Source organism: Tursiops truncatus, chromosome 13, assembly GCF_011762595.2.
Source record: "Tursiops truncatus isolate mTurTru1 chromosome 13, mTurTru1.mat.Y, whole genome shotgun sequence".
NCBI classification, from domain to species: domain Eukaryota; kingdom Metazoa; phylum Chordata; class Mammalia; order Artiodactyla; family Delphinidae; genus Tursiops; species Tursiops truncatus.
Genome location: NC_047046.1, coordinates 72,301,589 through 72,327,886, shown reverse-complemented (window position 1 = coordinate 72,327,886; position 26,298 = coordinate 72,301,589). Strand labels below are relative to the sequence as shown.

Below are 26,298 nucleotides of genomic sequence, written 5' to 3'. Positions count from 1 at the left end.
CACCTGTACAACGAGAAGCCCTCGACGTTGCTAGAGCATTAAATCATCATTAACTCAAAACACACAGGAGGGAAATCACAAGGCGGAACAGACTTCTGCCAAGGTGAGAAGCGTGGCAGCTCTTGAAAATCGACTCGGAAACGCCCTCAGAAGTACAGGCTGATGTACTACCTCAAATGAACCACAAAAAATCAGAACGACCCTCCCGCCCCAACGCAACCGTCATAACCCCCAAAGTCTTATCAACTGCCTCTAAGATGCTGTCAGTAAGTACAGAGGGCTCCCCATACCCACCAAACAAACCACGTCAGAATAAAACTCTTACATTCCTCAAGTAACAAATTCCCATCATTCTGTCCCTGCCTTCATTTGATATCTTTAAGTTACAGTCCACAGTGATAAGAGAATGTCCTAAATGTGGTGTTTTCTAAAATCAACATTTAGCTGCACTACAAGACTCCCCCCACACACAAAAAAAGCCTTTTTAAATTTAAAAAAAAAAACCCGCAACAACTGTACATGAGAACCGTTCCCACTGCTCTTCTCCTGTCTAAATAGAAAGCATTTCCTCTTCCTGTCTTCTTAAAAATTTCACCATCATCTTCCTCAAATTCCCATGGGAATGAAAGTTCACCTCTTCCTCACAAACATTTAGAAAAGGTGGTGGGGGGAGGGAGGCACTACCACGTAAGTCCTTTAAACTCCCTCTTATAGTTTAGTTGCTTGCTGTTTCTTTGATGGGCACAATCTAACTTGAACACATGTAAACAACATACTTCACAATGTGAAATAAAGAATAACTCGGATTTGACTACAGGCTTGCATATTTCGCCTTGCTGATACCTTTTCGTCATCATTTGACATTAGGAACGCTTTCTTGAACGTAACCTGGCTCGTTCATGTAAAGGTGTGACCTGCGCTCCAATCCATTTAGCAACACACAGACATACACTAACTAGTTAACAGTTTATGAATCATCATCAAATGAGACAGTAAAGAAACAAAAATCACGTGTTAATCGTAACGCATATCCATACGTATGAGTAGTGAGGGTGGGAAAATGATAAGAAAACCTAAAAGGAAACCAGCTGAATATGTTCTGGGCTTAAACTTTTGCTCTGTCCAATCAAAAATAACAGTAATAATAAATGCATTTAGCATAAGTCATGTAAGTCAAACATTAAAGATTTCTATCATTACCAACCAAAACTTCAGATATAAACCATAAATCATTCTCCAAGCAAACCATTTCATGACCTAAGATGTGATTTCATCTGAGGCCAAGTACAGCTGGTGTCTCCCTCTTCTCCAGTGAGATTGTTAAGTCAGAAATACTCAGAGAAAACAGAGATCCAAAACAAAACAGGAAGAAAAACATAACTGTTTCCTCCCCAACCAGTGATTCCTAAATCAGAGAACAACGTTCACAGAACTTAAGTGGTCGACATTTTCCATTATTTCCAAAAAGAAAACAAGAGTATCCACGGTGCTCTCATCTTCGGAATCAAAAGTGTACATTTTTCTAAATAGCCAAGACAGAGATAAGAAAGCTGAGAGGAGAGAATCAGGAGAATTCAGACCACAGTTCTTTTCAAGTTTCATTTTTTGCTGCCGTCCTGTCTGTGTATACGGAGAGCAAAGCTGATCAACTACAGGGAACTCTGAACACCAAGAAGAAGTAATTTACAAGGGGAAATCTTGCGCTAGAATAATGCCACCGATACAAAAAGGACTGCATCGAAAGCAAACTCTGTGCCAACAGCAGACGTTGTGCATTCATATAATAAAAGCAGACAGTGGAGTCTTTATCCTTACCTACAGCTGTCCTCAAGGCTCATGAAAAGCAAGCCATCTCTCCCGCCGGAAAGCGTCTGGGGGGCTAGCGCTGCAGTCACCGCTGGGACTTTACCACCACGACCCTTGGGTTCCCAGCCCCAGCTTCCTTCCCGGTTTTGAAGGGCTGCCCACTCACACCTCTGCTGATCCTCGGGAACCACCACCAGCAAGTTTTAACACAACTGACGAGGAATGCCCCCGAGCTGGCTACTTATAATGATGATTCACTCCAACGACAGCTAGAAAGAAATGCTTGTTGGTGGAAAAGGAGTTGAGTCAACTCCACCCCTACCGTAAGGATTAAGTAACTCCACGCAGCTCGGCAATTAGCTGAAACAGCCTCCAGGTGCCCTAACCTGAGGTTACCGGCAGCGCCGCTTCTCCGCGTGGCAGTTCTCAGCGGGCAGGGAGAGGAGCCCAGGGCTACCAAACAGGACGGGTAATAACGAGCGTGCGCATGGTTTCGTGAATAACTGTAACTTGGGCTAGACTATTTAAAGCTGCTCATTTAAAGCTGTTTCTGAGTTTTCTGGGAAGACAGGCAGTAGAGGTCTGTCCTTCACCTTCTACAGTGAACTCGGCTTCTCTCCAGTTCCTGCGTGGGAGGCTGCACACCAAGCAGGCGGAGAGCACAACCTGCTGCCAGCCCTACCGTGCCCACCAAGAACTTAAAGTCTTCGTGGGGGAGGGGGGAAGCAGGGCAGAATAAAGGTAACTGTGATGCAAACGACGACAGCAAACAGAACTGACAGGTTGGGGGCATTTGGTGTCATGAGAGACAGCACCACTCTGTAAATCCACCATCTCTGGTGTGCAAGCCCATCTTCAGATGAACTCATTGGGTGCCCTACGGTATACGTCAAGGGCAGAGTGAGGTCGGCAGAGTTCACCTGGATACTCTTCAGCACTGTGTCCTCCTTACGGGAGGTCAGCCCGTAAGGAGGTCAGCCACCTGACCACCCTTTACTGAACCCCTGAGGCCAAGTTAAGACATGTCTTCTTTCCTTGGCTAGTGACCGGCACCAGTTACACCTCTGGGCTCTTACTGGAAGCAAGTCAACTCCCACTCTACAACCCCAGCAGGTGCAGCTGCAACAGGAAGGGCTCCCACTTGTAGCAAAAAGCTAACTTTCCACATGAACCCAAACGTTCCTGGCATGTCAGCTGAGAAACGATAATCTAGACTTTCAAGTTCCCACAGGTGTCCGAAGGCTGGGATTCCCAGAGGTGCTGGGACGACAAAACAGGTCACCAGGGGAGCCAGTGACCTCTAGTGGCTGGAAGGATCACTGAAAGCTTGTTGGAGAAAGTCCACACCTGGTTATCCAGAAACCCTGTCCCCAAACACACCCTCAGAGACGCAGGCCGACAGGTCCAACCATTTTCTGTAGAACTTTCTAAACAACGAGAGAAATGCCCTGAGTTTTTAGTACTGAGCAGGTAAGGACACACAAATGCAAAACAGTGTAATTTAAGAGCAGGAACTCTACCTTCCTTGACTAAAATTAGTATCTAAAATTATAAAATTAAGACGTTTTACATTCACACACTGACTGGGAGGTTAAAAAAAATAAGAACCACAATATAGTATACAAAAATATACCTAGACAAGCTGAATAACAATTTTCCTGATGCCTTAAAGATAAAAGGCACCTATACTTCCCATGAAATATTACCCAACTGCTACAGGCTGAATCGTCCACCCACAGATTCTTATATTGAAGTCCTAACCCCAGTACCTCAGAATGTGACTATGTTTGGAGGCTCTAAAGAGATAACTGAGCTAAAATGAGGTCATGAGCATGGGTCCTGACCCAGTGTGACTGGTGTCCTTATAACAGAAAACTTGGACAGATAGGTACAGCAGGAAGACAATGTGAAGGGACAGGGAAGAGACAAGGCGGCCATCTGCAAGCCAAGGAGAGAGACCTCAGAGCAAACCAACCCTGCTGACACCTTGATCTCAGACTTTCAGCCTCCAGAACAGTGAGACAATAAATTTCTGTTGTTTAAAGCCACTCAGTCCGTGGCACTTTGTTATGGCAGCCCCAGCAAACTAATACCCTAATTAAATGATGATTGCATTCCAAGTGTTCATACAAAAAAATGAAGATAGAGTTCAGATTTCTGAGTAACGACCATTCTGCTTTTAGTGTGTTTACTCCCTCCCTGTCCACAGAGGCTCTGCCTTGAAAAGTGCATAGAAAAACCTTATTCTGGACGAAGGGGGTAAAAAGCCTACACGCCCTTCAGACTCCACTTCTGCCTCCTCGAGTTACAGTCAGGCTCACCGACGAAGTGGTCTCCATCCACATCTTACTTACTCCCCAACGGACAATCAGCTTCTGCCCAATCTCCACTAACAACGCAACCAAACCTCGGCAACTACAATCCTGGCACTGAATTAGGAAAGGCTAACAATGAAGGAAATGCTAGAAGTCTCTTTAGTTCAAGTCCTTCTGTCTAGAGAAAGAAGTGAGGACCCAGCCAGAGCAGCACCACAATCTCGGAATAAATGCTAAAGCAGATTCAACCCAGACGCGCAGTCCTAGTCCAGTGTTACTAGCCCTGCTTCTGCTACACTATGCACTGAGGACAGCCTGAAATGATCAAATCTCTCCAGCCCCACAAAGAAAAACCACTGCTCCACGGAGCAGCTGTAGAAAAGAGGATGCAGACGCTGGATGACAAGATGGAGTATGACCAAGGTCACAGACTAAGGCTACGGGCTTTCTTAACCTGGGCTCCCCTGACATTTGGTGTAACTCTCCACTGCAGGAAGCTGTTCTGCGCATCGTAGGATGTTTAACAGCATCCCTGGCCTCTACACACTAGATGGAAGCTCTCCCCAGTGTGACAGCCAAGAATACCTCTAGACATAGCTAAGTGTGTCCTGGGAGGCAAGGTCATCCCTAGTTGAGAACCACTGGTTTAAAAGGACAGAACCTTGTGCAGAGCGAAGGAGTTGGTGGCCTTGGAGAAAGAAGCAGGAGGAAGTAGCATCTGAGGTGATACGGAGGAATAAAAGGACAAGTGCTGCTGTAGACACACCAGGAAAAAGGAAGAGGGAAGGCAGGGTGTAGTATTTCCCCAACGAGGGCCTTTTTTGTGTTTTATTGTTTTGTTTTTTCCAAAGAAGCAGAAGACTGGGTCATAAGCTGAGGGTAAGGGGATTAGAGATTGAGTTGGTAATATCCAAGTCTGGGACCACCAGAGAGCAGAAAGGGTGCAGAGCTGGGCTGAGGCAAGGATGCCTAAGGGAAGACAATACCATAAACAGAGTGGCCCCAGCAGGCACAAAACTGAAGGCTCCGACTGCAGTCAGAGGATCCAGAAAGAAGGTGTGGAGGCTGGCTAGATGAACGTAATTGGAGCTCCTCAAGGGTTATGGACACAGTGCCGCAGATGTGCTGTAGTTTCCAAGGTCACTGTGGTCAGCAGTGGAGCAGAGTAACCCAGCATCAGCTGAAGCTGAAAACAGGGAAACCAGCTAGAATCTGTTGCAATAGAAAGCCTAAAGATGGAGTATCACTGAAAAAGAAATAAAGAGCCTACTGACAATCTAGAGGGCTAAATAAACTCATCCCCTTTGACTTAATTCCAATCCACGGAATCTTTGCCAAGGAAATAATCAGGGGTGCGAGTTGAGCGTCAAGAAGTTCACTACACGGCTTCCCTGGTGGCACAGTGGTTGAGAGTCTGCCTGCCGAGGCAGGGGACACGGGTTTGTGCCCTGGTCTGGGAAGATCCCACATGCCACGGAGCGGCTGGGCCCGTGAGCCATGGCCGCTGAGCCTGCGCGTCTGGAGCCTGTGCTCCGCAACGGGAGAGGCCACAACAGTGAGAGGCCTGTGTACTGGGAAAAAAAAAAAAAAAAAAAAGAAGTTCACTACAAAAATAAAAACACTAAGCAACCTTAATGTCCAACCACAGAGAAAATAAATTACAGATATCTATATGCTCACGTCCTCAAGGAATATTTTAAGACGTGGGAAAACATTCACAGTATAATGTTTAAAAATGTGAGCTATTAAACTATATATGACGTAGCCCAATTTAGAAACTGTTCATATTTACATGTACACATTTTTAAAGCACCTGAGTCAGCCTCCACCAAAGCAATAGAAGTCATTATGAGATTTCCAAGGTTAACAAAAAATCACAAGAAAATGGGATTGCGGTCTTGGAGAAGGTGGTGCAACAGACGGAGTGGTCAGAGAGGAAAGGAGGGGAACCAGCAGCCAAGAAAGACAGGGTCAAGGGCTACATAAGGTTAAAGGGGAGTGTGCTGAGCAAATCAGGCCTGTCTGGATTTGATGAACAGGAAGGTGCTGGTATCTTAAGACAGATACGTGAGTTTCACAGTGTTGGCAGGATGCAGTTAGCAAAGGGAGTGGAAGGGACAGCAGTCTTTCTCAGAATTCCCCACAGTCCTTACTGACAAGGAGAGGCCACGGAAGGCACACCTGTGAATGACGAGGTGTGGGTCTACCAGAAGTCTGCCAAGAGGAAAGGCTGTTTCCATCCCTTGGCATTTATTTTTTTAAATTTAAAATTTGAAATAATGTTAAAACTGCATGGCAATTCTTTAATTCTATATTACTTACACAATTAAATGCATAACCTTCATATGGCTCCTAGCACTTCTGATAACATTACCCCCAAATTTTGCTCACTATCGCTTACTACACTTAGAAGACTGGGATGGTTTATAAGATGGGATTTTATGAACCACCGCAAAGGGTCACCTTGGATCAGTATGTTCCAATGGAAAGGAGAGGAAATACATAAAAGATAATTAAATTTTAAGTTCACATAAGCAAAAAGAATTTTAAAAAAGTACAAAGGCTGACTTCCTTCAAAACAAGATCTTATTAAGAATAGAAAACCTGAATTTCAGAGTAGCATTCCAAAAACTTCAGTTTCTACTTTGTTTGCTTTTGGTTTTAATCTTAGGAGGATTTGTCAATTACTGAGATCATCTAGAGATTTTTTTTTCCCCATAAAAGCCAGTATAAATTTACCCATACTCTGCAGCCTTTGAATATTACTCAGCCATAAAGAGAAACGAAACTGAGTTATTTGTACTGAGGTGGATGGACCCAGAGTCTGTCATACAGAGTGAAGTAAGTCAGAAAGAGAAAAACAAATACCGTATGCTAACACATATATATTGAATCTAAAAAAAAAAAAAAAAGGTTCTGAAGAACCTAGGGGCGGGACAGGAATAAAGACGCAGACGTAGAGAATGGACTTGACACGGGGAGGGGGAAGGGGAAGCAGGGACAAAGTGAGAGAGTGGCACTGACATATACACACTACCAAATGTAAAACAGATAGCTAGTGGGAAGCAGTCACATAGCACAGGGAGATCAGCTTGGTGCTCTGTGACCACCTAGAGGGGTGGGATAGGGAGGGTGGGAGGGAGATGCAAAAGGGAAGGGATACGGGGATATATGTATACGTATAGTTGATTCACTTTGTTATACAGCAGAAACTAACACCACAATGTAAAGCAATTATACTCCAATAAAGATGTCAAAAAAATAAAAACATGCTTCTAAAAATAATACAAGTTTTTATAAAATGTTCACGGTAAAATATTTGTTAAAAAGCTTCATTGTAAACAATACTATAGCATTATTCCAAATACATAAACTATTTCCATATGCACATATAAATACAGCCAAAGGACTAGAAGGAAATAAAACAAGATGGTAACCAACGATCTCTCTCGGGCTATTCAGATTACAGGTGGATATTGCTTTATACTTCATCTTTTCCAATGTCTAATTCTTTTATAATCAGGGAAAAAAAGAATTATTTAAAAATTGCTAAGAATATACTATCACTCATTTATAAAGAATGAGTAATCAAATGAAGACTCCAAATGCTGGGGGAGAAAAAAAAACACCAAGTTTCTGTTTTGTTCAAATCCAGCTACAGTTAGAAAAGAAACTAGGACACTTGGAGGGGGAGGAATAAATTGAACCAAACAAGGATGACATGACACAGGCAAAAATCTTTACATAACACAGGCAAGGTTTGGTGATTAAAACGCAGTCTTGAATTTCCTCACAAGGTCTTAAATCCTCCTAACTTGGATTAGCCTTTTCTTCCAACGCCTTACAAAAAGCGGATGATGTGGGTTTACATGCTTCACAGGTTAATGCTGTGAAGCAAGCATTAACACAATTAATTAACCATTAACACAAGCAATCAAGTTGCTAGTGACTTTATCAAAACATCTGAAAAGAAGATTGTCTCATCAAGAAGGGGGAAAGGTCTCTTGAATCTTTAAACATCACTCAGTAAACATCGTATCCTGCATCTACTCTGCTCAAGGCGTTAGCCAGGACCCAGTTATTTGTATCCTCCAAGCATTTATAACCTGACAGCTTACAGACACACATGCCCAATTCACGAAGCGCTTGTGGTTCCTAATGTTCATTATTTTAGGGCAGTTACTCAGGAACCTGAACACGTTTTCACATGGAAGAAATACCTTATCCTTTGTGATACGGTCCAGGTCCTTTGCTGTAAAGACCATCTAAATGCAAATGACTCCCCCCAAAAACCTATGCAACCCTGATCTCTGTCTTGAGCTCCATTCTCATTTACCATCATCTCCTTCACATGTCCACTCGGAGGGCGAAGAGACCTAATGAGCTTGTGATTCTGCCTCCACATCTGTTCCCAGCTAACCCTTCACATCTCGGTGGCCACCATCCGGCCAGCTGATCAAGCCAAAGTTTCCTTGATTCTGTTCCTCTGTGTGTCCCTCACACACCAGTCCACTGGCAGGCCCTAAGGACGCAATGGCCAAAAAAAATCCCCAAACATCCCCTTCTCTCCATCCTGGGTGTTAGTTACCACCCAGGTGTTCAAGCCATCCTCTCTCACACAGGCTACTGCAACCGCCTCCAAACTGGCCTCAAGGGCCACTCTTACCTGCAACAGACAGTCACACCAAGCCACTCCCCTGTCTGTCTGGCAGCTCTCTTTGCTGGCTTTCCACAGCCTTAGGCATAAAATGCAAATTCCTCATGGTGGCCCACAAAGCCCTCAAGATCCACGGCTCCCGCCTGCTCCGTTCCTCTCCAAAGCCCCACCGGCCATAATGCTCTTCCTCAATCTCTGAAAAAACTCACTTCCACGTGAGGCCTTGCATCACGTTGGCTGTGCCTCTTCCTGAAGGCTCTTCCCCTACGTGTTCAGGCTGGTTCTCATCTTCTGATTAAAGTGAAGTGACAGTCTTTATGCTGAAAGAAGCATCAACTGGTACCACGCTTTGGGAAAGCAAACTGGTAATACATATCAAAGTACTTAAATCCTAACATCCCTTGATTCAGTAATTCCATTTCCAGGGAGGTACAGAACTTAATCCAACTTAAAAATTTTTGCACAGATATTCACTGCACCTTTCTTCTCTTATATGAGAAATGAGAAATTTAAACAGGACAGAAATGATTAAGATATTGCACACAGAGAAACCGGAATGCTGTATACCACATATGGGGATGTTAAGCGACCCAAAAAAAGGCTATAATGTCCACCTACATTATGATGCTAATTGTGTAAAAATACACATTCCCTACCAAAAGACAACTAAAAGGAAAATGCCAAAATATTAAGAGTGATGCTCTTTCTGTTGCTGGTAACTTTTTCTTTCTGATTTCTTTTTTCAGATTGAGAAAAACGTGTATGCGTAACTTTCACAATTATAGGGAGAATACCCCTTATTTTTAACAAAGAAATAGTGCTATATAAACAGTTGTTAGCTTTCCAAGAAACCACAGAAAAAGGCATATTTAAAAGCACAATGTTAAAATGGAAAGCTTCTATATAAGGTATACAATATTTCAAAAACATGTGTAACATATCACAGATATGGAGTTAAACCCCCTATTCTTCAAAGACTTCTTACAAATCAATGAAAAATTAACAACCTTAAGGAAAAATGAACTAGGACTGCAAATTAGCACTGAATAAAAGAGGAAATACAAACATATGAAGAGATACTCGACCTCACTGATTAAAGACATAAACTATTTCTACCTTCCATATTGGCAAAGATTAAATGATTGATAAAATGGAGTAACACTGAGGATGGGAAAAACTGGTACTCTCAGCAACTACTGGAGCCAGGGAAACTAGTATAATACTTTGGAGGGCAATTCCTCAATACTGTTGAACATCATACTGTATATGTTCATGTCCTTTCGTCCAGAAATTCAACTGCAGGGATTTATTTACAGAAACACGCACACATAGATACATCAATAGACACCACAGAGCTTTTAAAACATGGTGTTGGATGGCATCATGGATATATTAACTGGGAAGAAAAAAACATACTGAAATCTGGTATCTCTATCATGATCCCATGTTTTGAAAACAGCAGCAGCTAACTTTGATGGAATTGTTCCTACAGGACAGGCACTGCTTTAAGCCCTTTAAGAGCATCACTTATTTTAATCTTAACAATAACCTTGGGAGATAGGTACTGGTATTATCCCTGCTCTACAGAGGAGAAAACTAAGGCTTAGAGAGATTAAACAGAAGTTAGTATCCAGATGGCCCTCTGACCACACATTCCTACCTCCCCCTCTTCCATCCAGACTAAATACCACATCCACAAACGTTCTGGGGAAGGAGGAAAGACTGCCATCACTATTTTTTTTTTTTTCCGCACCACGTGGCTTGCAGGATATCTTAGTTCCCCGAGCAGGGATGGAACCCGGGCCCCCTGCAGTGGAAGCGCAGAGTCCTGATCACTGGACCACCGGGGAATTCCCCCCAGAAAGACTATCATCAGTTGAACATAAATGGGATGGGCTGAATGGACAGAAAAACAAAACCAGAGCCACCGAGTGCGCAGGAGAGAGCCAAACTGGTGGAAATATTTCTGGGTGCCAGAAATTCAGGAGTCAATCGATACAAGGGACTGGAGAGACCCTGGGCAACAATCAGGGTGATTAATCAGGAAACTTCGCTTCCTCTAGCTTCTACGGTCACTGCCTTCTTAATGCAGGTGAAAGCAGGACAGTGGTCCTAAGTCTGGAAAGCGCAGGTAGCTAAAGAGGGCCAGGAAGGCCATGCAGCAGCCATACGTAAGAGGCCACCTGCTGCCCATCCCACCAAGTCCTACCCAGGGCCTCAACCTGACACACACCAGCGCCAGGCTCCTCAGATGCAAACGGGGCCAACAGGACTCACAAATGCCAAGACCAACAGACAAGCCAGAATCGTCAAACACGTGAAGAAAAGCAGGCCATGAAACACCAGGGGCACGAGCTTGCATAGGGAGCACGCAAACAGAGTTGGAAAAAGATGAATTTTAAAGATGCATAATTAATATCCTCACAAAATCCGACAGGGCACCGGGGCATCAAAACCAACACAGGCTGGTATGAGAAAGAAAAAGAATTAGAGGTCTAAGAGAAGGAACCAGGATTTTTAACTTCAGACCGCAGTACGGTTCAGCTTGCTCCACAAGGAAAAATATGAAATGTGCTTAACACTTAACCGCAGGTGGGATTTTTTTCCCGCTTCCTCCCAACCCACCGTCATCCACACCAGCCTCCACTCAGCCCCTCTTGACTTGGAGAAGGAGTGCTTTCAACGGCTTCCCGTTCAATGGCCGCATAATATGACATCGTACAAATATTCCATAAAGCTAGCCATTTTTCAAGCAACGGGCACTTGTGTTTTCACATCTTGCCACTATGATGGTACAATAAACAGCCTTTTACATATGCCTTTGTGTACAGACACTTTTTTTTTAATATTTTATTTATCTGGTTGTGCTGGGTGTTAATTGCGGCTGGCGGGCTCCTTAGTTGAAGCATGTAAACTCTTAGTTGCAGCATGCATGTGGGATCTAGTTCCCTGACCAGGGATAGAACCCGGGCCCCCTGCATTGGAAGCTCGGAGTCTTAACCACTGTGCCACCACGGAAGTCCCTAGACACTTCTATTTTTAGAAGACAGATAGGTATCCAGCAGAAAGGCTGCTAAGGAGAAATGTTTCATTTCTCCTTAATGTTTGATTTTAATATGCATTTTACCACTTTACTTTCCAAATAAAGCATGATCGTTCACATTTCTGTCACTATTATGAGAATACCACTTCTACTACATCCTTGCTAGCAAGAAGTGTTTCTTCTCTCTTTTTTTGTTAACCAGTCTGATGAGTTTAAAGTAACTCCTCACTGTTGTTTTAATCTGCAAATCCCTAGCAAATATGGATTGCTTTTCACGGGCTTCCTGGATGTCTGCATTTGCTCTCTGGGAATCGCATGTTTATACTGTTTGTCCATTTTCCCCGAGTCGTGTTTGTCTTGCCAGTTCACAAGAGTTATAGACAGTAACCCCTTGCCTGTCATACATGTTATACATTCCCCTCCCCAACTGTCTAGCTTGCAGGTACTGTCTTGCTTAAGAAGTTCTTCCTCATTCCAAGATCATACAAGTCGTCTCTTATATTTCCTTGTAAATTTGAATTGCTTGTTTACATTTAAGGTTTTGAAGATTCCGTAACTTATGTCTGATTATACTATAAGATAGAGGCCCATCTCCCCCCACTCCATAAAGAGATGACTGTGCCAACACCATTGAATAAGTCGTGCATTCTTTCCTCAACAGTATTGAACCGTCTGTCTTATTATGGATTAACTTCTCTTGCTTACCGATACACAGTCCTGGATCCTCTGCTCTGTCCCACTGGACCATTTATGTAATCCTGTATCAATAACACAATGATCTGATCACAGACTCTCTTATTAGCATATTGTGGTCACTTGTCAACCAAGTTTGCCCCCCCTTCACTGGTTTTATTTTCCATATTTGAATGTGCTCTTCACAGGTAAATTATGCATTTATGCATAAATTATGCATTTATTTTTCTACATACACTTTAGGATATTTCATTTAGTTAAAAAAAAAGAAAACAAACAGGAAAAACTTACTGCTTTGGAAACTCTAAAGGGAATGGCAATAAATGTATTAATTTGGGGATAACTGATGTATATATGGTATATATTTTTATTTCAAATCCTTCACTGAAAAGGATATAGGCACCATTCTTGGTCAACTTCTTCCTAGGTCATTCGCTGCTATTGAGGAAAGAGAGGTTTAACTTCCATTTCCAGGTGCTTGTTTTCAAAACAGAGAAACGATCAATTTTAGAGACTTGTTTTTATCCAGCTACCATGACAATTTTTCCAATTGACTTTGGATTTTTTTCCCACCGTAGGCTCTTGCATTTTCTAGACATGCAAGCATTTCACTGTCTTACAACATTTACTAGAACCCCTAAGACAATGTCAAATAACTGTAAAAGCAGACATCCTTTTATAATTCCTAATTTTAATTGAAACAGTGCTTTTTGCCTTTTAGAAAATATTTATTGTTGGTTGGTTTTGGGGGGGGTAATAAATAGCCTTTAAGTAATTTATTTTTATTCCTATTGGTTTTATTTATTTATTTGTTTGTTTATTTTTGGCTGCGTTGGGTCTTCGTTGCTATGCACGGGCTTTCTCTAGTTGCAGCGAGTGGGGGCTACTCTTCGTTGTGGTGCGCAGGCTTCTCATTGCGGTGGCTTCTCTTGTTGCGCAGAACGGGTTCTAGGTGTGCACAGGCTTCAGTAGTTGTGGCACGTGGGCTCAGTAGTTGTGGTTCGCGGGCTCACTAGTTGTGGCTCACAGGCTGTAGAGCGCAGGCTCAGTAGTTGTGGTGCACGGGCTTAGTTGCTCCGCAGCATTTTGGATTTTCCCGGACCAGGGCTCGAACCCATGTCCCCTGCATTGGCAGGCGGATTCTTAACCACTGTGCCACCAGGGAAGCCCTTCCGATTGGTTTTTTGGATTATAATATATTAGGAATGGCTGCTTAAATTATCAAATGGCTCTTCAGCCTCTACTGACCTGGTCATAAACTCTCTCCTTTAAAATGCTGGGGCACAAAAGTGGACGATGGTGATAAGCGTTCTTGACACTTAATCACACTAGCATTATTGGAATAAACTATTGAGTCTATTTGTTAATAAGTTACTTTGAATTTTTGCATTTGCTTTCATAAATATTGGTCTGTAACATTTTCTGTTTTTTAAAGGTCAAATAAAACTCAGCTCGAAACCCATGGAATCCTAGTGCCTTTTTCACTAGTAATTTTAACCACGTTTCCTACCTCTTCTATATGAATTGGTCTTTTCACCTTTTCCATGCTTCTTGAATCAATTCTGGTAATTTGTATTTTACTGAGAAGTCAACTCGACGTTTTCAAATGTGTTTCCAGAGGGCTACATGTAGCGTTTTCCTATACAGTTAATTAATCTCTCCTGTGTCTCCCTTCTCATGCCTGTTAGCTATTTTTGCCTTCCCTTTACCTCAGTTAGGATGATGGGAGTTTAGTGCATTGGTCCTTTCAAATAAGCAGCTACTGGATTTACTTATCCTTCAAAATCTTATCTTCTCTTTTATTAAGTCTAACTTTTATCTTTGTCACCTCTTAATTCTTCCTTCCTAGTTCTTCATTTTTGTTTTTTTAGTTGGGATTTTTTCCCCCAAATTTCCTATGATGCATATTCTTTTATTTTTCATCTTCTTTAATAATGAAGGTAGCTTTCCCTTTCTAGGTGATATGTTCCTACAATATTTAGAACGTTCATGAAGAACAAGAAATAAAAATAGCTAAGATGAAAATTTTAAGAGCCACAATACAAGCAGGCAATGGAACTAATCCACTAGCTGACATTTGACGAGCAGAGGGTTAATAAACCAGTGAAGGAGGAGGAAGCGTCATCACCATTTCCTTAACAGAGGCCAAGTTTAAACAAAATTCTATCATCTCCCTTACTGGCAGGTTTTCACCCTGCATTTCACATTTTGGGGAAAGTGATTTGATTCATATACAGGTTTTTTAAAAAAAAATTACGACCAGAATAAACGTTTCAGTCAGTATACATTTAGCCTAATACTAAAACTTCTATCTGTAGTCAGAACAATGTTCCAGATCTAGGGCACCACAAGATCCTGAATCAACAGAGATTTGTCATGATAGCGAACTTAAGTAATGCAAGAATGCGGCCTAACGCATTTGAGCTGCATCTTCAGGACAGGTTGCTACAAAACTCTCAGGTGATCAGAACTAATTATTCAGAACCCACTCTGTGCCCAGGTTCAGCAATGTAAGAAGCAAACTGTCTGCGTGACTGCTTCAGACAGCAACTCTTAAAAATCAATGCCGAAGGGACAGAGAAAGTGTCTGCTTATCCCAGGGTGAGCGGCTCTGACCTAATTAGAAAACTGTCTGAGGCCAGAAGCAAAGCAGCTACCATTTCCTTAATCGTCACTACAGGGAACATTAGAAGACTTACAAGGTCCCAACATGGCTGGGGGAACTTGAAGATGACACTCAAATAAAACCACATTCATTTATGCTCCACTAATTCAAAATTATTTTTATGATCTGGAAAGAGTTTGGACTCATGTTTCCATTTTTAGACCCTAGGACAACAGGCAGAGAAGGAGGCTCAACCTACTTATGGGAACAAATTTTAGAAGCTCTGACTCGTGTCAACGACCAATGTGCTAATAATTTATCTGTTGGTTAAAGCAAATACTTCTATTTGGGTTGCTACCCCTAAGTCCTGGTAAGGACCAAAACCCAAAAGAAATTTTTAACATGTTCTCTGTTTAATTTTTTTCTTTGTTCCTAGATGTTTTCCCCAGTGAATCCCAGTAAATAAAACGTTACTATTAAAACCGCATTATAACAGGAACTCTTTGGTAATAGGAACCATTTAATGTTCCCGAGGGTCTCTGAAACCAGTGAGGAAATAATACATCCCTTCCCTATGCACTGCTTTCGGGGAACGGACCAAAATTTCACCTCATATAACAACCTGTCTAAGCGATCTGCATATCCTGATCAACAGCCAGATGTCGAGACACCAGTGCCTGTATGAGTACAGAGGCAAAGGCAAGGGTGTGCCTGGGTCCCTGAGAATATTACAGGGGGGTTGGCATGGGAACCACTGCTACTAAGTCTCAGATGTGTTAAAAAGGTGCAGTAGGGACTTCCCTGGTGGCGCAGTGGTTAAGAATCTGCCTGCCAATGCAGGGCACACGGGTTCGATCCCTGGTCTGGGAAGATCCCACATGTCGCGGAGCAACTAAGCCCGTGCACCACAACTACTGAGCCTGTGCTCTAGAGCCCGTGAGCCGCACCTACTGAGCCCATGTGCCACAACTACTGAAGCCCGTGCGCCTAGAGCCTGTGCTCCACAACAAGAGAAGCCACCGCAATGAGACGCTCACTCGCCACAACTAGAGAAAGCCCATGCACAGCAATGAAGACCCGACACAGCCATAAACAAACAAACAAATAAATAAAAAGTGCAGGATGTCTTGGGGGCCCTAAGCTATCAAGTCTACATACCTGTCCTGTATGCACATAACCCTGCCTGCCTTAACCCATCCTTCAGGAGGGGATACTACTCCAGAACTATCAGTCATAGGTTCATATTTAAGGCCCAGTACTGGCTATAAACAAGCAATTGTCTTCAGTTCTCCAGAAAAAAAATCTTTAAAATGAGGTCTTTGGTTGGCCGGCTCTTTTCTGCACGGCATTCTGGTTTTCATGGGTCAAAAGGAAATGGAGTAATCTGTGTTTGCCAAGTTCAATGGCAACCAGCTACTTGTCATGGTCAAGGAATAATCGGACTGAGCGTGTTGGAATTTCCAGATATTCTCGTATTATCTTTTGAAGTACTTAAAATTCACTTTCTGGCGGAAATACTTCTGTTTCTATTCTTAGCAAACAATTACATGCTAAGGCTTAAAAAGAAGAGAGGAGACAGCAGAACTAGAGTGTATTTTCACAGGGCAGAGGGCAAGAGGGAAGCAAGGCACTCGGAGGGGCTTTTTCTTGGGCAGGGAGGGGTGGGAGGACTGTATTTGAGGGTCGCCCCATACTCCCATCCCATCAATGGGGACCGCGGTGATGATGTGCGAGGTGCCCAGGTGGGAACGTGATTGCTTCCTGCAGGCTTGTTAGTGCTGCTGTGCGTGCCTAATGAGGCCAAGGAGAGACGGACCCCCCACCCCCAGGCCTCCCCACAAACATATACACCCGTAATGCCTCCAGACTAGCCAGCAGTTCTGCTGTCACCTCAGTGGTATAGCCTGTCCCCTTGCCTCTGCTCTCACTGTCCTCTCTCCACTTTTTGGTATTATTTCTCCCACAAATCTTAAACCGTAACACCAGCTCTCTACTCTCGAATTACTCCGTCAGGCAGAGATGGCTTCATCCCCTCCTCTAAGGACTGAGGTCTGAAGACAGGAGGGTCTGTCCAAGTGGAAAACTCGGTGTAACCTTTAAACTGATTTCACCAAACTCAACTATCCACGCTTATGCTCCAAGTTTCAAGGAATCCCATACTCAGTGCATAGGGGAGCATCATTGATTCCTCTGAGAATCGCCCTATTTCAATTATGAGTAATGAAAAGAATTCCTCATAATTCTTCATACAGAAGAAGTTGGTATGGAACTGGGGCTCACCAGGTGAGCTGGGCTCAGACACACGGGAGGGGGAGGACCTGGGGCATAGCCTGAAGAATGGCACAGAGGAAAAGAAACTCAGGACGTACACAGGGAACGCAGGCTGTTCAACCTGCCAAGGACAGAGTGAGTGGAAAAGAGGTGAGAGGGGAATTGGGCTGGACCAGAACTACATGCTACCTGAACACCAGGAAAAGGATATGGGATGTTTTTTTGCAATAATTTTCTTTCTTTTCTTAATTACTGGTGGTTTCCATTATTTTCTTCTAAGTCTTCAACTAATGACTAATGCAAAGCCCTGAAATTTCAAGATTTTACTTCCCACGTTGTTTTCTATTCTTATTCGACACCAATTAACTTAATCATCTCGTTTCCTTCTCCCAGCTGACAAATGCCACAGGGCCTGTAACAGCTGCTCCTTTCCTTCTCTCCCCGTTCCTCTCTTACACACACCCCTCCTTCTAGGCAAAATAAGCCAAAGCTACTTATGACGATAAAACAAACTTTCAAATATTTTTCCCCAAAACACTTCTCCTACATACAACTTCCATCATTTTGAGAAAGGCCAAATATCTTTGCCAGATGACTGTATTTATCTTTCTTTAATCTCTGTTATTTCTCTGGCCATTTGTGAACATAACAGATTACCAGAAGGGTTAGTTAGCTCAGTGTTTTAAGTACTAGCTAGATGCTGGTGGCCATAAAACCACTTTAGTTCACCAGCAATTAAAGAGGACTGATGATCTAACTAGCAGAAAGCACAAATGGGTCACAGCGAATGAGGATACCTACCATTGAGTCTACATTACTTACTATACTGGATCTTAGATCATCTTAGAACATCTTGAGATTACTCATAAGCTACTACGTATTCAACTAGTTTAACTCTCAACCCAAATATATCGAAGAGCTCACAGGCTATTGGATATTTGCATCTGATACACATTCGACTTGATATAATGTTGAGTTCCTCTTTCCTACTTTTTATCTTTTAATCTACTTTTTCTTTTCTTTCTTCATTGTACTCTGTCAGATTTTACAGTGTGAGAGTTTCATTTCATCTCACAAACTATTTGAATTTGATCTCCTTTCCAGTGTTTCAGTACCTTCTTCAAATTTTACATAACTGACTCTCACAAAGATGTACGATACTCACGAAACCTTTTATCTGATGAATGTTTAATGCTATCAACATTATGGAAATTCTTAACCTAATTTTCAAAACACTAGCTAAAGCTCAGAAACATGCAATTCTCATATATCACAGCCTGTCAGTCAACATAATGTCAAATATTGTAACAAGAGTAACTTTCATCTATTTAGATGCCTATTCATTTACTTGGCTGGAGTGATCCCAAGATACCTTGCCCAGTGAAGATTTTAAGGTTTCTATTAGTCTAAGTATCTAGAAGTCAAAGGACTTAATCCTCTTTGTATTCCAGATAATCACCTGTCACACCAAAAGCAAAACAACGCTTGTGAAAAAAGTGAATCATCCTGAACTATTTCATAAATGTATCAGTACCTAAAAAGTGGAGTGCGGATGTTAATAAGGTCACCTAGGCCTTCGAATTCAAAAAAGGTGGAATTTTTTTAAAAATTAAAAGTCGTTCTTTGACACTGGTTATTGTCTGCGACTAGAAGCCACGACTTTTTTTTTCACAGCAGCTGACTTGAACTGGATTCACCTAAACCAGGATCCAATTTACTAGTACAAATTTTAAAATACTGAAAATTTTTCTTGAATTATGCCCTTATAAACTGCAGTACACAGTTGTTATTTTTCAAATGCTACAAGATTTTAGGGTCTGATTCACTATCTCCTCAGACAGTCTGGCAAGACTTAATTTATCTGAGAGATCAACTACTAAATGGAGAATTTCATTTAATTACATAAAAAGTAAAAAGAATTTGAAAAATGTTTTTACCAGTCATAGTTATTTTAACATTTACTAATTTGAGTGCAGCTGACATAGTTTAAAAAAAAAGATCATCTGTTTCTTAGTATAAAAAGCTGCCTTTAAAAAAAAATTACTTATTCTTGTACATTTACCAACACTGCGTATTATTATACTAAAATCTTTCCTCCGGTGCACTAAACCTCAGCGCTGAGTCTAGATAAATTATTACTTCCACTTTCCAAAAACTGACCTTCCAAAACTCAAATGTAAGAGAGACTGGAAATAGTGAATCCCACAGTAGAAGGATCTTATTTTTATTCAGACAATGATTTCACCACTTGTAGTCACTGTAGCTGCCAACTCAGTTTGTGGATAATTTAAGGAGTAATTTCCAATTAAGTGTATCAAGTATGCATTGAGGCCAAGTATCAGTTATAGTTATAGGTATGGATATAGATACATACACCCCACAGCAGTAGTAAAGTGAAGAAATGGAACTAATAATGGTAACAATAACAATACAAATAATGGAACTCTTACACAACAGCAAGCATTTTAAAGCCCTTAACATCAGTGGCGAGCAGATGCACACTAAACTCAATAAATACACAAATAAGCATGAACAGAGTCCTGAAACAAAAGTAAGAGCAGTTTCCTGACATGAGGAGCTGAGAGAACAGAGGTAAATCCAGAACAAAGGTTGCATGTGAAGGGGAAATGGAAGCTGAAGAACCAGAAAAGACCCCGCCCCTGAAGAGATCAATGCTGAACCCCTTATAGGGGGCGGGCGGGGGGGGGGGGTCAGTGTAGGGCAGGGACAGGCAGACGGGAGGGGTGCATCAGGAGGAGGGGGTGAGTCTACTTGTTGGAAATGACCTGTACCATCCCTGTTGATAAACCACAGCTGTGTCTGAAGGCAGCTACCACATCAGCGTTCTCAAACTTGACTGTTAGTCATCTGGGAATCCCATTAAAAGTAGACTCTGATTCAGTACATCTGGGGCAAGGCCCGAGATTCTGCATCTCTAGCAAGCTCCCCAGTGATGCTGCCGGTCCGTGGACCAAGCTTTGAGTAACACTGCCTTCAAGGACAGCCTGGCCAATGGAGGGCAGAGAGGAGGAGAGGGGGGCACAGGAGAGCTGGGCTCAAAGCTCTCCCCTTGCTTTCTGGGTCTCTGGTTCTTCATCTGTTAACACAAGGAAGATGGGCCCATCCCCAAGGTCTCTTTCTAGCTTTAAAATCTTGGAGCAGGAAGGGAGGTTTACAGCCTGAAGAGCTTCACCTGTTAAATCTGGTATCAAAGGGGAGGCCAGAGCTGGAGGGAATGAAGGGCTGTTGAGGAGCTATCCTTCTACAAGACAAGAGAAGGAATTGATGTACTTGCCTCTTTCGTCTTATCCCCTTGTCCCTACTGGAACGTTTCGACAAAAATACAAAATGACGTGCACACAAGGCTATTTATTGCAAAACAATGGACAAGTCTAGGAACAACCCGAATGTCCATCAGTAGGGGACTGACTGAATAAGCTCCGGTACATCCGTATGAGGGCGTACTAACACAGCTGGGAAAAACACAGGAAGTTCTCTATATACGGAGTGAGCTCTAGGATACAGTTCTAAGTTAAAAAATAAATAAATTCGGGTTCAAAACAGTATATATATTCTGCTACTTTCTGAGTAATAAGGAATACAAAATATACTCATATATTTGCTTACATTTGCAAAAAGGACAATGGAGGGACGACCCCAAATCTAACAAAAAATGGTTACCTGTAGGGGGATAGGGATGGAAGGCTGACTTAATACAACTAATATTATAGTTATGACTCAGTCAATTAGAAAAGAAAATTAAACTTAGAAAAAAACAAAGTGGAACAAATAAAACCAACAATGTATCAAGTTGGTGGTGCAATCGTACAGAGAAATATTACTTTACTTGCCTTTGAAACATGTTTTTAATCCTACATCCCTAACGGGATATAATGCCAAGGTTAAAAGAATTGCAAAGAAATATTAAACTGCATTCCATAGCAACAAAAATGGCAAAGTGTTAATAACTGTTGAAGTTGGGTGATGGGATTTCATTATGCTGTTTGCCATGATGTAATTTTCTCCATTACTGTATATGTTTGAATAATTTTTAAAAAATCAACCTTCTAAGTAACCTTCTTTATCCAACATTAACACATGCACACCAAGCAAGAACGAGAGAGAGCACGGGTTGGCACCAAAGCCAACCTTTGTCCACCAAAGTGAATGTCAACGTTCTTAATATGACCTCTACCTACAAGTGCAGAGGGAGGCTGCCTCTTACTATTGTATAAAGTAACATATTCAGCATCTGTACAGATCTTACTTTACGCAAATGTATCTTATCTCATTCTGTTTTCACAACAAAATTGCAGGATGACAATTATGCCCACTTATAGCTGAGGAATTGCCTCAAACTGATTCAAAGTCAAGTCAGTCTATCTCCACATCCAGTGCTTTCTGTACTGTCCCCAGCACCCACACAACAGAGCAGTGGGGTGGTGGTTACCACCTGAGGGCCTGAGGACGCTGCCACCAATTTCAGGCAGAACTTTAAAAATTCATTCTAATTTTTATTTATTCCACAATATACCCATGTTGGTTTTAACACGAAAATAACATTTTTAGTGACTTATCAAATACAATAGACCCACATACATATTTTATGGCTTGATGAACCCGTGATTCCTTATTCCAGTTTTAGAGGCATTGAGTTACACGAGGCTGCAATGAGACAGGGACATCTGTCACCCAGATGCCTTTGGAGGCCCAGCAAAAAAAGAGGACACGTCCCACTGTCCAACTAAGCACATTGCTGGTAGCATTCCCAGCCAATACTAATTCAATTGGCACCTACAAATACACTTTCTGTTGATGCAATTTTTTAACCTGAAAATTCTGTCTAGTCTTTTAAATATACTACCTAGAAATGAGTCAGTGCAATGGCTGGCAAATTAAAATCACATGATATGGTTTGAAAAGTTGCTCAGACTGATTTGGGCACATTTTGGAAAGGGGCACTTCATGGCTATCCTAAGCAAAAAGCTAAGAGGCAAACAAGGAATTCAGCTTTGTAGCAGCAGTCTATCCCAAAGAAAAATGAAACCATAAAATTTACTACTCTATCCTTTAACAGAATGACAGCAATTTTTTAAAGATAAACTTTTAACCTTAGAATGTTTTAGACTTACAGAATTATTGCGAAGATAGTACACAGAGTTCCCACATATCCCATATCTGGTTTCTCCCATGATTAACAGGTTACGTTAGCCTGGTACATGTGTCATAATTAATGAATCAAGGTTAATATATCATCATTAAAGTCCATACTTTATTCCCTAATGTCCTGTTTTTCCCTAATGTCCTTTTCCTGTTCCAGGATGCAATTTTGGTTTTCTTTCAATTTAAAATTCAACCATAGGAAGGCTAGTTAAGCAAATATAATAAATACAAGCATAAAAGACTAAAATGATGCTTCTCAAGGCATGCTAAGCCCAAGAAAAATGCAAATATTGGATGAAATCACCGTCAAGACTCAGCTCTTCAACAGACCAATCCTGATCTATAGCTACAGTAACCACCTACAATTATCAACTACATAATGAGCTTCCATGCATGAAAAGTGAGTTGTTAGTTCTAGGCACTAAGACTGGTTCAGTCGCGCTAAGCTGGGTGTCATATAACTCAGGACAACAAATAGCTTCTTGGGGACTGAAACTTACAAAACACTTCTCTAGTGAGTAAGCCATTGTCCCATTCCTAAGGTTAGCTTAATCTAATTAAGGCATCTAGAAGTAAACACATAAAAAGTTAACCTTGAAGTTTTCAAAGAGCAAAGGCAGGATGACAACAAAAGGTGTCGAAAATGAACACATGACTAATGGAAAGTGAATTCAATAAACAGGCAAAAATTTCCCCAAGAACTGAATTGAGGGAGAAACCGCATCAGAGTGATTCGAAAAGAGAAGTTAATCTTTCGGGGCTAGAGTTTATCTCGAAATACAAGGTGTTAGACTAAATTGACTCTTAAGATCCCCTTCTGTATCTAAAATTCCACAATCCTTTCTTATTTCAGTCTCTACAGCGAGGTTAATGCCAGGGATATCCCTCTACCGTCACTGGCCACAGAGGGACTCAGACAACATGACCACAACAGGGTCCTCCTACCAGCTGCCATGGAGTGATTTCCACCACAAATGGAGAGCGCTTTTCCTGCCTGACAATGAAAACTAACCCTCCATTCAGGTCGTTCATATTAGCAAACTACCAAGCAACTACTAAATAAATTATGTTAAAATAAGACACTGGGCCAATAATCTGAACTTGAAAGAAATGTACTACATTACTGCTATGTTATATAATCCACATGCTCCACTAATTTGTTAATTCAACCTGGCCCAACTGAGCACTTTTCGCAAAAATCAAACTTTTACTCTTTATGGATAAGGCTACTCAGAGCTCTCAGATTCTCCATGGCATTTCTAATTTTGCACATTCCTTAAAGCAAGGTTGGACAACCTTGCCACTACTGAGGCTGGCTGGATACCTGTTCGTAGTAGAGGGCTGTCCTGTGCACTGCAGAAGGTTGAGCAGCATCCCTGGCCTGTCCTCATTCAAGGACGGTCAAAAATGTCTCCAGGGCTTCCCTGGTGGCGCAGTGGTTGAGAGTCCGCCTGCCGATGCAGGGGACACGGGTTCGTGCCCTGGTCCGGGAAGATCCCACATGCCGTGGAGCGGCTGGGCCCGTGAGCCATGGCCGCTGAGCCTGCGCGTCCGGAGCCTGTGCTCCGTCCGCAACGGGAGAGGCCACAACAGTGAGAGGCCCGCGTACCGCAAAAAAAAAAAAAAGTCTCCAAAACACGGCCAAATGTCCCCTGGGTGGGAGGAGGCCAAATCAACCCTGGTTGAGAAGCAGTGCCTTGAAGCAATTCATGATACATATAAATAAATAAATGTAATATTATTTCAATAGCAATGTAAGATTTCAATGTGGATTAAATGGCTTCTAAAAAATCTTTTATTAGACCATATAAACCAGTATTTGTCTCAGAAAATATTATCACTGTGGATGACCAAAGAAGCAAAATTATGTTTTTTCCCCTCAACTGTTATGAGTTAGTATTTTTAAAACCAAAAAAAAAAAAAAAAAAGGAAGGATTTGATAATTCCCTAGGAACAAGGGTTAGAGATCATTCGTCACCCTCTCCATCCCAGGATTCTAAAGTAAACATCAGATTCTACAACCAGCAGCCAGACCAGCCAAGCACAAGGCAGAAGCTGGTCTCGGAAGGAGGCCAAAACGGACAACTCATGACCACTGGGCGCCACCCAACCCACCCACATTCCGCCTCCGAGGACCACGGGGACACGCTGCCCAAGGGTCATTTTGCCACCAGCAATTAGAACACACCCCACTCCCTAGAAGAAAATTAAGGCCAGGGAGAGAAGAAAGATCTCATGGGAGTAGGTGCTTTCCTTATAAATGCTTTCAGCAAAAGTGTCGAGGTTTTTTTTTATGTCACTCTGCTTAATTTAGGGGTGGGCTGGAGAAGAATATTTTATAAGCAACAGTGGAACTGGATGAGTAAGTTCTTAAGGGAAACCTGAGAGATTGCGGGTTGCTGTCACTGGATTTATAATAACTGGTTTTAAAAGTTGTTTCTTATAATAAAAAAGGTCATTTCTCAGTTTTGTGATTATGAAAGCTGATTTCTTCTCTTTCTGTAGGTGTCAGTGTGACCATGTAGAAGTCACCTCCACAACCTATTTAGGTCAGAAGAAAAGGGCTAACTCTATCCACCCTGTAAACTGCATCCAAATGCCTCCTTCCTTCATGGAAGGATGCCAACGGGTGTCTTAACAGAAAGCAGCTGGGAAGCACAGATGGTTGCCAAGGTGACTTTAAAGAGACCCAGGCAGTCAACACCTGCGGCTGGGAGATGCTGATCACCCAACATCACCACCACCTGGACACAAGTCCCTAAAGCAGGCTCCTTGGAAAGGCGCACAAGGTCAGCTCTGGATCCCAGAGCCTGAGAGCCAGCAGGGAGTCCTCCGCCACGCAGGGCGCTCTGCAGCTGATCCTTCTGCTGAAGATCTTCCGTCCCACCTCTTCTGGCTCCCACCAAGTCCCCACCCCCATGGAAAGAGCACACATCAAGGGAGAACCGGCTGTGCCCAGCTCCCCCAGGTGGGCAGACGGCGGGCAGAGACTCAGTCACACAGGACGACCACAGAGTTCAGCCCGTGGGGCACTAACCAAGCTAAATGCTAATCATGGCACAGAACCATTCACATTAAAGATCATTAACCAGGCGCCCGGGCCCCTTGGCAGGGATGAGAGTTCACACAAGTTGCAAAAATTCATTTAGATAAAGTTACAGCCTCTTGTTGCCAAACACCCGGTTAGGGTCATTTCAGAAGGGCACCGCAATAGCACAGGAGGGGCAGAGACAAACGGGGGCGTCTCAGGAGGGAGGGGGGCATTTCTTGCCTTTCTTCCGCCACTGTTCTCCAACCAGAGCCGCAGCTCATTCTCTAGGGTTTACTTTCTGTTCTTTCTTACCCCTCATGAGGTGCAACTGTCCCCTCACATTCAAGGGAGAGTACAGGTGAGGAAGTATAAACAGGTGAAGTCTGCGGGGTCTGTGTCTGTAATTTCCCATTTCTCCAGGGAAACATCTCCTTTTAAGGTGATGGTTTTGACTCTAGAGTTGCAAGTCCCACATCAAAAGGATGGCAGGTCCCTCTCCATTAGAGTGGCTGTGCTGCCTCTCCCACATCCAGGGACCCAATGCCACTCAACTCTCAGGTACAACAAGAAGTTACCATCAAACAAACAGGGTCAGAAGTTCAAGTGCAGTTTCTGCCAAGTGTTCTTTCTGACCTGCCTCAAGCTTCTGTACGTGCTCCTTCCTCCTTTCATGACTCATACAATCAGCACCAACTCCTCGCTCATCCTTTGTCT

General features: G+C 42.6%; 1 protein-coding gene across 4 annotated transcripts in view; it reads right to left on the bottom strand.

Moving 5' to 3' along the window:
* NEDD4L (NEDD4 like E3 ubiquitin protein ligase) overlaps positions 1-26,298 on the bottom strand; it is a 338,970-nt gene that overhangs the window by 178,881 nt on the left and 133,791 nt on the right. Inside the window, exon 1 of one of the 4 annotated variants that reach the window (XM_019937126.3) lies at positions 8,788-8,839. The exons of 2 other annotated variants lie outside the window; for them this stretch is intronic. Coding sequence is in view for 1 of the 2 variants with exons in the window: in XM_019937123.3 (XP_019792682.1) it covers positions 1,816-1,838 (23 nt within the window). In the remaining variant the exon portion in view is untranslated. Of the gene's footprint in view, positions 1-1,815; positions 2,072-8,787; positions 8,840-26,298 lie in introns of those variants that run through there. One more of the 4 variants, XM_019937123.3, reaches the window with a different exon arrangement.